The sequence below is a fragment of the Lissotriton vulgaris genome, chromosome 10 (genome assembly GCF_964263255.1).
Source record: "Lissotriton vulgaris chromosome 10, aLisVul1.2, whole genome shotgun sequence".
Taxonomy (NCBI): Eukaryota; Metazoa; Chordata; class Amphibia; order Caudata; family Salamandridae; genus Lissotriton; species Lissotriton vulgaris.
In genome coordinates this window covers 198587523-198604245 of record NC_141698.1, presented here as the reverse complement: position 1 = coordinate 198604245, position 16723 = coordinate 198587523, and the positions used below count along the sequence as shown (strand labels likewise).

Below are 16723 nucleotides of genomic sequence, written 5' to 3'. Positions count from 1 at the left end.
AGTGGGCAAGAGTCCACTGTTGTAAAGCACTTGAGAGAATACATTTTGTCTCTCAAGCCTGAGTATATTGTGCTACTAGGGGGCGACTTTAATTGTCAGTTCGAAACCCTTAGTAACATTGGCCTAGATGATCTGGATGCTGAAAATCGGCATTGGAACATCCCGGATCCCATGATCCCTCCAGTTAAAGCATGGACGCCGTTGGTCCTACAAATCATTTCACTTACCCTTTCTCTATCCTTGAGGCCCTGCAATGGGAGATTAAAATCAGATAGACCCGGTGTAACGACCGGATTTTCGGACCAGATAGAATCAGTTCACCAAGACACCACTAACCCAGCCGAAACGTAACCACCTCCCTCCTTAGGACCTATTTACAACAGGTATCTGTGTTCCTACCTAAGGATGGGGAATTAGCAATATACAAGCTTAGATCTACTTAAACACCACACTCATACAATATAGTCTCACGGCCACATGGGCCCAGACTCATCTACCCTGAGGCAGTTCTGATTACTTACCATTACTCACTGATTACACCCAGTGCTCGCTCAAGCCACAATCTTGTGGGTATACACGCTGTGTCCTCCCAGTGCTCTCACTATTTCATACATACACAAGCCACAATCTTGTGGGTATACACATTGACTACAATCAATGCTCTCATTAACGCCGCTTTCACTAGAGGCGATCTCACTACACACTGTATCCTCCCGGTGCTCACTCAAGCCACAATCTTGTGGGTATACACATCGACTACAGTCAATGCTCTCATTAACGCCGCTACACAACGACGATCACTTTCCTATGACTACCTTCAGCTCTCTGTTGCCAAGTTTCTCTCTTACATCTAATACCTATCGGGAATGTCTCCTATATTTTATGTGGTACACAAGAATGGCCAAATTACATTGTGTAGGAATTATTCCTTATTTCAAGAGCTCCTCTCCCCCTCATTATTCAGTTACCATTTACCTGGACGGGAATTGCATCCGTTCACATAACAGCATCTGACTAGAAGAAAGGCTAACTTTACCGTAAGATAATAAAACATACACACTAGTTCACTAAGAACTGGGGTATCTTTATTCATTAACAATATCAACAATATAATACTGTACTATAACACATAGCCTGAAAAGGAAAAGGAAAGGTTAGAATGTGTGTGTGCACACTAATAAGAAAGGGTCGACGTCACCTTATGAATATGAAGTCTGGACTCAGCAGTCATCTGGGTTCCCTTCTCGTTTGTGCCTTGGCTCGTCTTAGACTCACACCTCTGCAGTCATGGATACACGTCTGCACCGCTATGCTCTGTCGCTCTGTCGCCTCCGTTTCCCTCCAAGTCACTGGAACCTTCCTCTTATTCTCGGTCTCATCAGCTGCTCTCTTGCTGTTCTGCACTACTCCTCTCTCTTCTCAATCACGGACTGTCTTCACTTTTCAGCTTCGATCTTATAAATCTGTTTCTACCACTTTGGCATTCGTCCTCTGAACTAACTGCTTCACTCTGTATGCTCTGATCTTAATGTCAAAGCTCGCCAGCTGCTCCAAATAAAATGACTTCAATCTTTCTAAGAGTATTAGCTTCTCGGTCTTTCTCTGACTTAAAGATGGCGACTGTCTGCCCTGAAATAATTAATTGCATTGATGCTAACGACTAGCTGCCGCCTACTAACTGACTGACTCACTACCTCATGCGTTCGCTAATATGGAAGCTTGTTCCTGCATGGAAAGTTACGGCCAGTAACCTCCCGCCCACCAAATTCTTGTACCTCCCCGTACCAAGGACACGTTCTCAGCCGGCCGGCCTGATGTTATGTCTTCGACACGAACAAAAATACAGTCTTTCGATAAGGGCCAGCCTGAGCCGGTTCTCTCCAAGCGAGCAACACCTCATAACTAAAACATTAAATTTGACCTAAAAGCATCTCAAGCTGCCGGGACAGAAAAAAAGATGGAGTCTCTCCCGTTTGAGGCCTACAAGGCCCGAAATAAGGATAACTCCATCAGAAATATACTAGCACTCTTATAAAAGTACGGATTACTACTAATACTAAGGAATCTATCCCTTAACATAGATTTATAAGCCCTAAAATGAAAGGAAGAGTAGGGGATTGCATTAAACACCTTGTAAATAGGCCCTGTCTAAGGTTCTAATCCTCCTATTAGAATGATAGCGGACTAAAGTCACCTTCAATCACCTTCACTCAAGAAAAAGGGGCAAAAAGTTGGTCAGAACACCCGGTCAACCTACATTTAATAGGGAAGGGCAAACATCAATCATAGATTACATTATGATTGAATCCAGATCCTGGGGATAGGCTGCTGGACTTTCGGATTCAAAGACGTTACGATAGTGACCACAATGCCCTAGTAATGACATTGAAGCCAGGGTGTTGGGGCCTGCCAAATTATCAGGTGGAGTCCAACAACCACTTCTGCTACACAATAACAGACGAAGAGTAAAGTGGCCCTACATATTGGGTTCCCCGAATAAGTTGGCACATATATATCAGCAGGTGGTTCCGCATCTCAATGAAATGGCTAGGGTCGGGAAAGGGGGTCCCAACCTGGGCGGCCCATGAGGCCTGTTGAAATTCATAGTCAACTGTCCTCTAAACTGTTTGAGGCGTTCTACCCGGTAGGGAGCACCAAAGAAAAACTGGTGCAGAGCCACCCCTGGTATAATGCTAGCTGTCGCAAAAAGAAGAGAGACCTAATCCAAGCCATTAAGGACAAGGACAAGCATAAGATTAAGGAACTTCGAATGCAGTACAAGCAGGTGGTAGAAAGGGAAAGAAAATCTTGGGAGATGGATAAGTGGGAGCACCTGGGACTAGCTCTACAGCACAAGGATATGAAATTATTCTGGGCATTAGTTCGCAACGGGGGGAGGGAAGACAGAACAGCAGTTACCCCTAATATAGCTCCAGCAGTATGGGAAGCCCATTTAGGAACTCTTTACGCATGCACAGGCGATGACGATTCGGCTATGATGGCCATGTGCTCCCTCCATGTGTATCGACTGGGGGTGTACAGGAGATATTCATCATTGAGGTTGAATCTGCCAGCGCCAAGTTGCTACCCAATAAGGCGCCCGGGTAAACTGCCAGGGGACCTATTTTGTTCCGAACCTAAAATATGGGCTCCCTATCTCTGGGTCCTGTTTAATTCCATCTTAATGGGGATGGATCCGCCAGATACTTGGCGGAGAGCAAAGATGGTACCCATCCATAAAAAAGGCTGCCCCTTATTGCCATCGAATTACAGGCCTATCAGCCTGATAGACATCGCCCAGAAGTTGATGGGACGAATAATTCTGGAAAGAAACCAGACCTGGGAAGAGGAAAACGAGATCTTGAGCACCCTACAGGCTGGATTCAGAACGAGTATGTCAACTATCGACCAGATATTTAGTCGTCAGGTCCTATATTGGAAAACAGTGAGTGTAGAGGTTGGCAGCCTCTACCTCATTTTCGTGGACCTGCGGTCCGCGTTTGATTTAGTTCCTAGGGGAAAACTGTGGAAGGTTCTTGGGGAACTGTCGGCCCGTTTTCTGGTACAAAGGGGGGTGCGCCAGGGGTGCGTGTTGGCTCCCACCCTCTTTAGTTTATACATAAATGGGCTCATAGGCCACTTACTGGGTGTAAAGGACATTGATGCCCCTAGACTAGCATCAGGCAAGGTACCCGCATTGATGTTCGTGGACGATAAGTTATTGTCCAGGACATTAACTGGTATCCAACGCTGACTGGATGGTTTTACGGAATTCTGTGAGTTGAGAGGCCTTGAGATTAATTTAGCCAAAACGAAATTTATGATCTTTAACACTCCAAGGAAGATGCGCCCAAACCCAGTATTGAATGGAACAACCCTAGAGAGAGTAAAGACCTTTGATTACCTCGGTATTACTCTCGAGGAACATCTGGGATGCGACACTCAAGTGGCTAAGGCTGCCCTAAAGTTGATCCAAGTGGCGGGTGTGCTAACTAGACTACACAGAGCTTCCGTCTATAAGCCAGCCGCCTCAGTAATAGAAATTTACAAAGTACAAGCGAGAGCAACCTCCCTGTACAGACCCATAAGCTTAGCTAGAGTAGAACACTCATTTATGAGGGACTTCCTAGGATTTCCAGTTAGCACCCCTCTAGTCCCTCTTAGGCTGGACCTGGGGCTACTCCCTCTGGGGAGGAGGTGGCATTAAGGCCACTTACATACTGGAGAAGACTCTGGTCCGTTCCGGAATTGGTCTCCTACCGAAATGAGCTCAGGGATGTGTTGACTCTAACCAGACACAAAGAAATTCCTTGGTTATCCCATACAAAGGTTCTTTGTGGTAGGATTGGCCTGCCAGAGCTTTGGGACTCACCTGATGTAGCATGTACGGCCCTTTCTAGGGCGGACTTGGTACATCAGTTTAGGTACTACAATCTAGCAGCCCTTCATGCCTGTCCATCTTTTGGTAGACTGACCACGCAGTTTCTCTCAATAAAAGAGGAGTATAAAATGAGGACTTTCTTGACCTAATTTACCCAGCAGTGGCAAGGAAGTTGTATGTGCAATTTAGAATGGGCTGCATGCTTAGGGCATTTACAAGTAGATGGGATTCGAACACCAACCCAGAGTGCCCTGCATGCAGACACTACTCTGAAAGTGAAATTCATGTTTTCTTTATTTGTCCTGAATACCAGCTCCTGCATAATCGCTGGGTGAAACAAATTTGCAGGAATTTGGGTTTCAGAGAATGTGAAAATGCTTTTAGAGTACTAAAATATGATACCCATCCTCCTATTGTCTTTGCCATCTCCAGTTTTTCTAAATGGAATGTGATCAAAACGCAGAACCTTTTTAAACACATAAACGTTGACCCACTTATTTTATGAATTGAAATGTATTCTTTTGATAGCTATTTCCAACGATTTATTCTGAATTTTAAATGACTTGTTTTTATACTTGTAAATAGGAATGTATATATATGATTGACTGTAACAGTAACAAACTCCACTGTGTTTAGTATTGGAATGTATTTTTTTAATGTATTTATTGTCTTCTACTTTTATGGTCCTTTGAGACCGAAATAAAGTTATCAAAGGAAAGGAATCTGCATTGATAAAATCTACGGAGGAGATCAGGGAAGCTGTGGACACGGGTGGCAAAGCTGCCTTGATTTTGCTGGACCTGTCCACAGCCTTTGATACGGTCCATCATGATGTTCTGATGGACCGTCTAGCTGAATGTGGTATCCAAGGTAAAGCCCAAGACCTCCTTAGATGTTTTTTGTCAAACAGATCTCAGACGGTAGCATTGGGTAATTTTAGTTCTAATCACTTTTCACTGACGTATGGAGTACCCCAGGGGTCCTCCCTTAGTCCTACTATTTTTAATTTTTGTTATTTCATTAGCTATCCTGATCAGATCATTTGGCTTCAGTTTGACTTCATACGCAGATGACACTCAAATAGTGGTGGCTCTGCGGCCTGGACAGACTTCAGGAATTGAAGACCGGTTCCACAATTGCATGGCAGCAATTGGAAAATGGATGTCACAGAACTGTCTAAAATTGAATTCTGAGAAGCCTGAGGTCATCCTGTTTGGTAATGACCCTAACTTTTGGACCTCTAGATGGTGGCCTAAAGATATGGGATCGCCTCCTGTTCCTGTAAGTAAAGTAAAGAATTTAAGAGTCATTATCGACGAGAAACTTAGTTTTGGGAACCAAATCAATGCTATGGCTTCCATTTTTTTTTTTTATCAAAATGATCAAGAAAATACTGCCTTTTTTGCCTACATCCTGTCAGCGAACGGTAGTCACAGCCCTTGTCTTGTCCAGACTTGACGATTTTAATGGCTTGTATTTAAATATTCAGGAACGCTTTGCAAACAAACTCCAGATACTACAGAACGCAGCCGCAAGGCTGATCACAGGCATCCCAAATTTGCATCTATTTCTAATGATTTAAAGAAACTTCATTGCCTGCCAGTCAAGCATAGAATACATTTTAAATCTGAGTATGGTGTTTAAGGGACTACATGGACAGAACCTGATTTCCTAAAACAGAAATTACAATGATATATAACGGGCGGAACCCTGCGCTCCCGAGGAGCCAAGCTGGTGACTGTGCCATTTGTTAAAAAATCTACAGGGGGAGGGTAAAGTTTCCTTTTATGTGCAGCCAAAGCCTGGAACGAGCTTCCCCCATTTTTAAGAAATTCCACGGACCTACTCAATTTTCAGAAAGGCCTTAAAACCAGGCTATTTATTCACTGATCCCAGATAGCTCGCCTGGATCTCAGAGAATTAGTGGTTTAGCGCCAGGACACCTTCGGGTAATTGTTGCGCATTATAAATAATAACATAACATAACAAGGCACAGGAGGTAGAGCCAACATTGTAGAGGGAAGGCCCACCCCTATTCAGGTCCCAGGTTTAACTCCTCCCTCCCATGTAGATGCAGATCTCTCTAACCACCACTGGGCTGATCCAGCCTGTCTCTTGGAATCCCCAGCCCTGTCACTCTCAAACCCAGACAAAGAATACACAACCTAGCAGAGGCAGGCCTGGAAAGTTAGGTAAGAAAACACCTACTTTCTAAAAGTGGTATTTTCAAACACAGAATATTAAAACCAACTTCACTCAAAGATGTACCAATGCACCCTGCCCTTGGGCCTACCATAGGGTTGTCTAACATGAAGCAAAGGGAAGGTTTAGAAACTGGCAAGTGGGTGCACTTGCCAAGTCAACATGGCAGCACTAGACTGCACACAGGCCTTCCAATGGCAGGCCTGAGACACACTTTACAAGCTGCTTCTTTGGTTGGCACAACCAGTGCTGCACGCCCACCAGCAGCATTTGATTTACAAGCCCTTGGAACACATGGTGCACTGTACTAGGGGCCGACAGGTAAATCAAATAACCCAATCGTGTAGTCACTAATTAGTACATCAATTTAACATAGGTAGGATTGCATTTTGGCACTGAATAGCAGTGGCACAGTGCCCAAAGCATATAACCAGCAAAAACATATCAAAACAGAGGAGGCAATCCGTCAAAATGGAAGGGAGACTCACGCCAATGATGCCAGGTCTAACATGTGTCCCCTCCAGCTGAAATGTGGGGAGAACTACCCTTTCCCTTGAGAGTTCTCTTCACCGGCCTCTATTACACACCCGCTAAACTATATTCTTGGGGTAAAAGGGAGAATGATTTATGTCCAAGATGTACACAAGGACCAGCTAATTTAATACACATGCTAAGTAGCTGCCCCAAACTAAATCAAATTAAACATATGATTGCTAATTATTGGGAGGTGCTGTTTGGCCATAACCTTCCAGAGACAGATTCACTGTTTATTTTAGGATATGATTCTTCGATCGCCTTATCAAAGAGCGAGCAAAATTTATTATTTATAGGTACGGCGGTACTTAGAATTATTTTGTCGGCCCGCTGGAAAGAAACTGAACCACCAAGCTTCCAGATGTGGCTAGCTCGTTTCTTAGCTGTTTTCAGCTTCGAGAGAGCCATATACTCTACAAGGGGAATTAAATGGAAAAAATTGGGTGAATCAATATGGTCTCCAGTCTTGAGTTGGAAAACTGGCTTAAACCCATCTATTTAGATTTTCTTTGATGGGATGGAAGATAGCATACAAACTAAAATATGTATCAAACATCGTTTTATTCTGTTATTCTTCTTTCTTATTGAATGGAAATTCTTGAAAATGAAAACTATTATGATTATGAGTATGATGCTTTATGATTTTAACTTGTACTCTCGCTAACTTGCCTGTTTCTTTTGTGTTCCTTTGGTATAATTTCCTTATGTACCTGTCTGGATTGAGTTTAATAAAAAAATAAAATAAAAAATAAAAAAGTTCTCTTCACCAAGGCGGAAAAATCTGGACAGACCATCAGCGTTGGTGTGTTCTGTACCAGGGCGATGTTCCACCGTAAAGTCCATGCCCTATAGGGAAATGGACCACCTCAACAACTTTGGGTTCTCACCTCTCATCTGCATTAGCCATCTGAGGGGCCTGTGGTCGGTCTGAACCAGGAAGTAAGTCCCAAACAAGTATGGTCTCAACTTCTTCAGTGCCCAAACCACAGCAAATGCCTCACGCTCAATTGCACTTGACCTCTCTTCCCGTTGAAGTAACCTAATGATGAAGGCTACAGATTGGTCTTGGCCCTCTTCATTAAACTGTGATCGAACAGCCCCCACACCATGCTTTGAAGCGTCTGTCTGTACAATGAATTCTTTTGAGAAGTTGGGTGCCTGAAGCATGGGTGCTGTGCACATGGCATTCTTCAGGCCGTCAAAAGCCTTCTGACAGGTGTCACTTTCTTGGGCAGCTTCCTGGAAGTCCGCTCAGTCAAGGGTGCAACAATGTTGCAATACCCCTTGACAAACCTCCTGTAGTACCCTGTGAGTCCTAAAAAGGCTCTCACCTGTGTCTGAGTCTTTGGGGGTTCCCATGCCAGGATGGTATCAATCTTGGGTTGTAGGGGCGCCACCTGGCCTCTTCCTATCTGGTGACCCAAGTACACCATGTAACCCTGCCCGATCTGTCACTTACTCGCCTTGATCGTGAGGCCTGCCTTGCGCAGTGCCATCAACACTTCCCAGAGGTGGTGCAGATGTTCTTCCCAATTGGCGTTGAACACTGCAATGTCATCCAGGTAGGCAGCACTGAAATCCTCCAGTCCAGCCAACACCTGGCTGACCAACCTCTGAAAGGTGGCAGGGGCATTCTTCATCTCAAAGGGCATAACCCGGAATAGGTAGTGCCCATCTGGTGTGCAGAATGCCGACCTCTCCTTAGCCCCATCAGTCAAGGCAATCTGCCAGTACCCAGACGTCAAATCAAACGTGCTGAGGTACCGTGCAGCCCCTAACCGATCAATGAGCTCATCAGCTCTGGGGATGGGGTGTGCGTCAGTCCTGGTGACTGAATTGAGCCCTCTGTAGTCCGCACAGAACCGGAGTTCAGGTGTGGCACCCGGCGTGGCAGCCTTTGGGACCAAGACCACTGGGCTTGCCCAAGGACTGTTTGAGGACTCAATTACCCCCAAAAGCAAACATTTTGGAGATTTCCTCCTTAATGTAAGCCCTAACCTTGTCAGTCACTTTGTAAGCCTTGGGCTTCACAGGAGGACGGTCTCCAGTGTCCACAACATGGACGCACCATTCAGTGACACCAGGAACCAAGGAAAATGGATCAGAGAATTGCCCTAAGAGTTGGCGACAATCTTGCTGCTGATCAGGGGTCAGTATGGCAGAGACGCTGACACCATCCATTGACCCATCCATTGACCCATCTTGCTCTGTTGCAGACAGGAGGTCAGGAAGAGGCTCGGTCTTCTCCTCCATTCCATCATCCGTCGCTAGGAGCATACCCACTTCGGACCTTTCTAAGTAGGGCTTCAGGCGGTTATCATGCAGGACTCGCAAGGGGTTCCTGGGAGACTGCAAGTTCACCAGATAGGTGACATCACTCTTGCGCTCCACCACCTCATATGGACCGGTCCACCTGTCCTGGAGCGCACAAGGCTCCACAGGGACCATGACCCAAACTTTCTGTCCAGGCTGAAGCTCAGAGTGGCATTCTGATCGTACCACCGCTTCATTTCCTTCTGGCTGGCTTCCAGATTTGCCTGAGCGAGATCTCTGAATCGCCGAGTCTGGTTCCTGAAGGCCAGCATGTAACTATGAACATCCTGGGGAGGTTTCCTGGGAGATTGCTCCCAGCCTTCCTTGACCAGACTCAAAGGTCTTCTTACCGGGTGACCATACAAAAGCTCAAAGGGGCTGAACCCTAGGGAATCTTGTGGCACCTCACGGTAGGCAAACAGAAGACATGGCAAGAGACGTCCCACGTACGCCTCATTGGTTCCTCAAGACCCATGATCATGCCTTTGAGGGTCCGGTTGAATCTTTCAACCAGCCCATTACCTTGTGGGTGGTAAGGAGTGGTGAACTTATAGGTAACACACTCCTTCCACAGAGACTTCATATAATTAGAAATGAAGTTTGTACCTCAGTCAGACACCACCTCTCTGGGGAACCCCACACGGGAGAAGATCCCAGTCAGTACACGTCCCACCACGGGGGCCGTCACTGTCCTGAGCGGAATGGCTTCTGGCTTCCGGGTACCGGGTAGCATGGTCCACCAAGTCCAGGATAAACCTGTTGCCCATCGCTGTCTTGGGGGGCAGGTGGCCCCACAATGTCAATGCCCAACCGTTCAAAGGGGGTACTGATTACAGGGAAAGGTTGGAGAGGGGCCTTGTGCCCCCTCCCACTTTTCCCACTTGCCTGGCAAGTTTGGCAGGTCCTACAATGAGTATCTGAACTCTTCCGCATCTGGGGCCAATAAAAGTGGGAGACAAGCCTTTCAAAGGTCTTGTGCTGCCCCAGATGACCGGCTAAAGGAACATCAGGAGCCAAACCCAGTAGGAAGGCTCTGAAGCGCTGGGGTAACACCAGCACACGGGCTGACCCAGGCTCAGCAACTATAGGCTCGCGATATAGAGACCGCCCTTCCAGTAGACCCAATGTGATCCAGACTGATCACCTGCTGCCTGGTTTGTGGCCTGTTGCCTCAAACCCACAAAGAAGGGCACTTCTTCTGCTCTTCACAAAATTCCTCCCTGGAGGGACCCCCTTCTTGCTGCCAATGGGTCAGCTCAGGAAGGTTCCCCTGTTCAGAAACTTGCTCCCCTGTAGGTCCCAGGGCATCCCCCTCAAGGTCTGCCTCCTCCTGGACCGTGGGAACAATGGGGGCTGGTTTCCCACGCCCCCTACCTCTTCTCTTTAAGGAAGGTCCCTGGGCCATACTTTCAGGCTCCAGAGTCTCTTGAACACCCTTAGCTGCCATAGACCGAGTGGTCACACATGCCCACTCGGGCAGACCCAACATCTCTAAATGAGCCTTCTTCTCCACCTTAACCCCAGGGGAGCTTTCCAGATCATGGCCTAACAGACAATCAACGGGCATGTCTGGCCTCACAGCTACTTGAAGAGTACCAGAGCCCCCCCCCCCTCCCCCCCCCTCCCCCACTCCCCCCCCCCCCCCCCCCACTCAAAGGGAACTTGAGCCACCTTGCAATGGCTCTCTGTGTTGTCAGCGGCAACAACTGGGAAGAATGCATTGCATTGGGACCACCTGCTCTTCAGACACCACAACACTATATAAAAGCCCTGACGAAGTTCCACCGGAACGAAACGCGTTGGCTGATACTGAGGTTTTTTAAAGATTTTGAACAATAAAGTATTTCCGAAGATTTCTGGAGACAGATTGATTTTTATTTACCTTTTTGTGCACCGTCCTCTTTGGATAAACATTGGTATCTGTGTATACAGTGGAGCTCAAGTGTGGCAATCTCCGGATGTGTGTTGCACTCTACTTGGATGGACTTGTGAGAACTGAGAAATTGAAGTGCCTTACTAGGGTCAGCTGCACTGTTCTGTTTCTTGTTGTAAATCATAATTTTGGCCTATGTATTGCAGGTTCTGGGTCACTTTGGATTTGGACCTGGCTTCATATGATGGATCAGACATCTGTATGTTAACTGAGGCCAGGGCAGTGGTGTGTTAAAAAAATATTTTACAGCACTGCAAGATACATGGCTTCCCTATAGCTTGTTCTTACCACTAATACTTCTTGCGATGTGATACAAATCGAATGTTGCTAGTAGGATTTTTCATATGTGACCCAGTCACAAATCTCTTTATATTTTGACAATGTGTGACTTTACCTAGTGACCCAAGCGCCATATTATTTAGGGCTCTGAGTGTCATTATTCACTTTGAGGTACTTGCTGGACTGATAATTAACTGAAACGTTTTTGAAGTATTTTTGCCTGGGGGTCTCCTGATCCATTGGTGATTGCTGTAAATTAGGTTCGAGATGCACCTGATTCTGTCAGGTGTCTTGTGATTATCGTGTAAAGGGATAGGGCAACAGCACTGCACATTTTCATCCACTTGATTGATGCTTCAGGGACAGGTAAATAGGTGGGTCAGCTGGCTGTAATTTTCTGCAGCTCCTGTAAACCTGGCTATGTCCATGGTTCTATAAGTTTTTTAAAATTTATTTTAGCATTGTCTCGCTTATTTCCAAAATTGAAATCCTCATTTGCTTTGCTTGTGTGCGGAGGTAGGGATCCTTGAATTGCCCATTGCATGCCAATGCTTCACTGGAACATTGTTGAGATAAAAATCCTGAACCTTAACCAATACTCCAGTTTCCTGACTGCTCACCATCAGCATGTTCCTTATGAATTTGTTGAGTGCTTTGAGCTGCTGCATAGGTAATGGAGAGAATAGTTCAGTGTGGGCGATTGCGTTCTCGGCTCTAACTCTGTAGCTGCTAGCCCAATCAAATATTTGGCTAGATTCCTGGTATGATGCACTTTTAGACTGCAAAAGATTGCCACACTCACCCGAGTATTACATCCTCTTGTAGCCTGATTCTACCACTCCTTGATTTGCTACCTTTAACAGCACAAAGTGATGCAGTGAAGTGTTTTGGTTGGGCACATAACTTTATAAACCAATTGGGTAACGTATTTGACAACTCGGCCCTTTGACCCACAGTTGATTTTTAATCCATTGTGAGCTGTTCAGTGGGCATTGTTACTGAATATACTAGGCTAAAAGCTAGTCTGGAGACCTGCTGAGATGTGAGATCATTTGAATTTCTGGTTGGATCCCCTACTCTACTTTGTTGATGAACATATATGAATGGTACTTAGTGACTTGTATTCGTAGTTCTCTTCATGATCTAGAAGCACGTGTTCCTGTTGGGGTTCAAAGGAGGAGTACCATCTCTGAACTCTATTGCTTCCATTATTATTAGTTTCAAAGTGATCCTTTATAAACTCAGAAGGAGTTTCCTTACTCCAGCTTTTATCGGCAGGTTTCAACAAAGATGTAATAATAATAATCCACATTTGTAAAGCGCACAATCACCCATAAGGGTCTCTAGGCGCTGGGGGCCGTCGCGAAGATTAAGCAAGCTATTGCCCAGAGTCACATGGTACTGGGCTAATCTGCCGCCGGTGCCGGGGATCGAACCGTGATCCCCAGATTCCGGAGTCAGTCGCCCTAGCTGCGGCGCCACACCTCTACCTCATGCTGTGCTACAAGTAATACATTCAATGCTGTTTTTTTGCATGTGACATGATCCTCCCCTTCTTTCGACTTGTTCTAGTCCGTTGTGATGGAGGACATATTGGAAATGACTGGAGTACAGATTGAAAGGGATTCACGATTTGCTGTATTGGGTCTTCTACTGCCTGTGAAACCAGTTGCACATTTGCGCGTTGTGGTTTTGGCCCTGTTACTAGCAAGCGATGCATTGTGCTTCTGTGGATGCGCAGGAGAAAGCAATGTTACTTTTCTAAGTTTAGGATTTAGCACTTTGTAGAGGAAGATAATAAATGTTTTGATCTGATTAGAGCATGGTTGTGGTTTTTCTGCTGTGATTATTCAGAGGACCTGTAAGCTGATTGAGGTCAAGGGTTAAGGCGAGGGTTAACCACTGGGTAAATAATTGGTCTTTGATTAGTGTGTCCTAAATTGTTTCCATTGGTTTATCAAAGGCATGTTTCTGGGGAAGATGTGGCTACCACACTTTAATGGATACATGCATTAATAACCTGGGTTTTGTTTATTATGAACTATCTCTATTAGTTATATGAAAAAGTTAAAAAAAAATGTACTTAGTCCTTCATCCTTCAGCCTTGATTACATTCAAGCATTTATGAATGGGTCTGTGAATGTAGCTCATTTACCTTTTTGATATTGAAACATAACCGGTACATCATTTTAAAAGCTTCTATATAAACACTGCTCCCCAAAACTTCGTTTTTATGGTTCCCTGACATGATGTATAAAATATTGTAACTAACTTTAATCTGTATGTATGCATCATAAAATCTTTTCTTTTCAACAGGAATTCAAAGAAAGAATTAAATGATATAAGATTTGAATTTACCCCAGGGAGAGGTAAGCTTGACAAAAGAACATACCTAATTCACTGTTTCTTCTTAATCGTTAGTTATTATACATTTCCGCCTTGTGAAATCTGATCATCCAAGCCTTTCACTCTGTGCTAGATCTGGTTCTAAAACTAAAGGATCACATAGTACAGATTTCACGAAAATAATCTACATTTAGAGTATATGTCCGACTTTCATAGGAATCAAATTACCAAGGTTCTAAGGAGCACTTGATGAAATCTATAATAGTTGTAGACCTTCTGGACTACTCGACATTGCAAACTTGCTCCTGTTGGAAACCTGCATGAGAATATTATTTGGGTTGAATTCTGCCTATTCACATTTTTCCTGCACAGAGTTTTTTTCCTGAGAACAAATTCCTACCCCCAACAGACCCCTGATTATGGGATTATTTTACTTTTTCACTCTTAGCATTAGCTTAGCCCTAACTCCTGCCTTAAACAGCAGAACATTTACACACGTTGCTATGATGGCAAACTGCTTGCTCGATGTACTTGCAAACCCTCAAACGTAAGAGTTTCACCTATTCCTGCTGATCCACCAAACCTTAAATTATGATTTTGGAAAATGTGGCACAAGTTCCACCATCGTAGGTGAACTTTAGAAATCTTAAATTACACAAATTCTGATTCTGTGAATCGGGATGTGCAATTGATTTTACTTCACTTGATTGCACAAATTAAGTTTGGTCAGTGGGAAAGAACAGTTTACAAAATATGGAAACCCAGTGGGTGTTCCTCACTGCTCACTATCTATCAGCAGGGGTAATAAAAAAAGGTTTAGTGGACCAAATAATGAATTTGTAAATGTATCGTACTTATAAGAACTGTAGACTACATGTGCTTAGATTATAAATTTATCGTATTTATAAGAACTGTATGCTACATGTGCTTGGATTGTATTTTAAATGTATTTATACAGCGCCTGCCTCTGGTGAGGCGTTGAATCGCTTTTCGACAAGTAACACGGTACTCCGGAACCCAATAGGATTAGTGGTGGCTCAGTATAGGGAAATAGGAGTATAGTATCCGTATAGGGAGGCATGGGTTAATTTGAGCAGAGGACATGTGAGTATGTTAGTTGGATCCAGTGGTTGATTTGTGAAAATAAATAAGTTTTGGGGCTCTCGTAAGGAGGCAGCTTCTACCATCCCATTTCTCCTGTTAGCGCTGCCTAACACAGAACCAACTACTAGCCATGAAACCCTGCAAGTTCGGAAAGGATGTGGCCTAATAGCTAGGCCGACTTTGGAGCTGGGAAACCAGGTTCGAGGATCAGCGTCTGCTCAACGTCCTGTGATTCTGGGCGATTCACTTCATCTCCCTGTGTCTACCAAAAATGAATATGTCCTTAAATAGTGCTCATGCGCCAGTGTTGATCATTAAGTGCTGAGGCTGAGCTCCGGAAACCACAGGCTCAAATTAAGCACCGGTTGGATTCAATAGAGCAATCGAGTAACAGTAACCGACCAGTGGATAAGGAGGGCTGGCAGAAATCCTCTAAGAATATAACACTTTTAGAACCCTCATCCTTTCCCTCCCCACCCCACTACCTCTTCAATGCCCTGTCTCAAAACCAAGCACAAGCCCTCACTCCTTTACAATCAACTTCCTCGTGCCCTCGCTGCTCCTTCCTCTTCCAACTCCCACACCCTTCCTAATCACCAACTGTGAAATATTTACTTTTAGTTTTTCTCCACATGTCCCTGCTAACCACTTCCACGCCCGACTTGTCGGACCTATGTGAGCTACTTTTTTATTTTCCTCCTCTTGCCTTCACCCATGATTTCACTCTTCCTACAACACCCCTCCTTCCCTTACTGCTCTTCCCTACCCCCACTTATTTTACTTTTAACCCCTAGGAGCCTTGCTCTTCTTCTTTTTCTTCTTCTTCCTCTTCTTCCTCGGCACTTCAGTCGTATCGGCCTCATCCTTGTCCTCTAGTTCCAACTCTCCATTGAGGTGCGAAGGGAAACAACAGTTACAACGCAACTTTTACAACGCATTCTGTTACAACGCACACCATTACAACGCAGGATCCTTTACAACGCATGCCTTTACAACGCATGACATTACATAGCAGATGCTATTACAACGCATGCCATTACAACGTAAGTATTGGTAAGTATGTCATTTTTTTTAAATCATTTATTTTTAAATTAAATGTATTTAAGTAATAGTATATATTTAGCTTTGGGTTATGGGGTACAGGGGTATTTTTAGAGTTCAGGGCTGGGTTTGGGTTATGGGGTACAGGGGTATTTTTAGGGTTCAGGGCTGGGTTTGGGTTATGCGGTACAGGGGTATTTTTAGGGTTCAGGGCTGGGTTTGGGTTATGGGGTACAGGGGTATTTTTAGGGTTTAGGGCTGGGTTTGGGTTATGGGGTACAGGGGTATTTTTAGGGTTCAGGGCTGGGTTTGGGTTATGGGGTACAGGGGTATGTTTAGGGTTCAGGGCTGGGTTTGGGTTATGGGGTACAGGGGTATTTTTAGGGTTCAGGGCTGGGTTTGGCTTATGGGGTTCAGGGGTATTTTTAGGGTTCAGGGCTGGGTTTGGCTTATGGGGTTCAGGGGTATTTTTAGGGTTCAGGGCAGGGTTTGGGTTATGGGGTACAGGGGTATTTTTAGGGTTCAGGGCTGGGTTTGGGTTATGGGGTACAGGGGTATTTTTAGGGTTCAGGGCTGGGTTTGGGTTTTAC

General features: G+C 45.0%; 1 protein-coding gene across 1 annotated transcript in view; it reads left to right on the top strand.

Moving 5' to 3' along the window:
• OXSR1 (oxidative stress responsive kinase 1) overlaps positions 1-16723 on the top strand; it is a 783663-nt gene that overhangs the window by 667756 nt on the left and 99184 nt on the right. The window contains exon 15 of the mRNA XM_086940877.1: positions 13959-14011. Coding sequence (XP_086797003.1) covers positions 13959-14011 — 53 coding nt within the window. The remainder of the gene's footprint in view (positions 1-13958; positions 14012-16723) is intronic.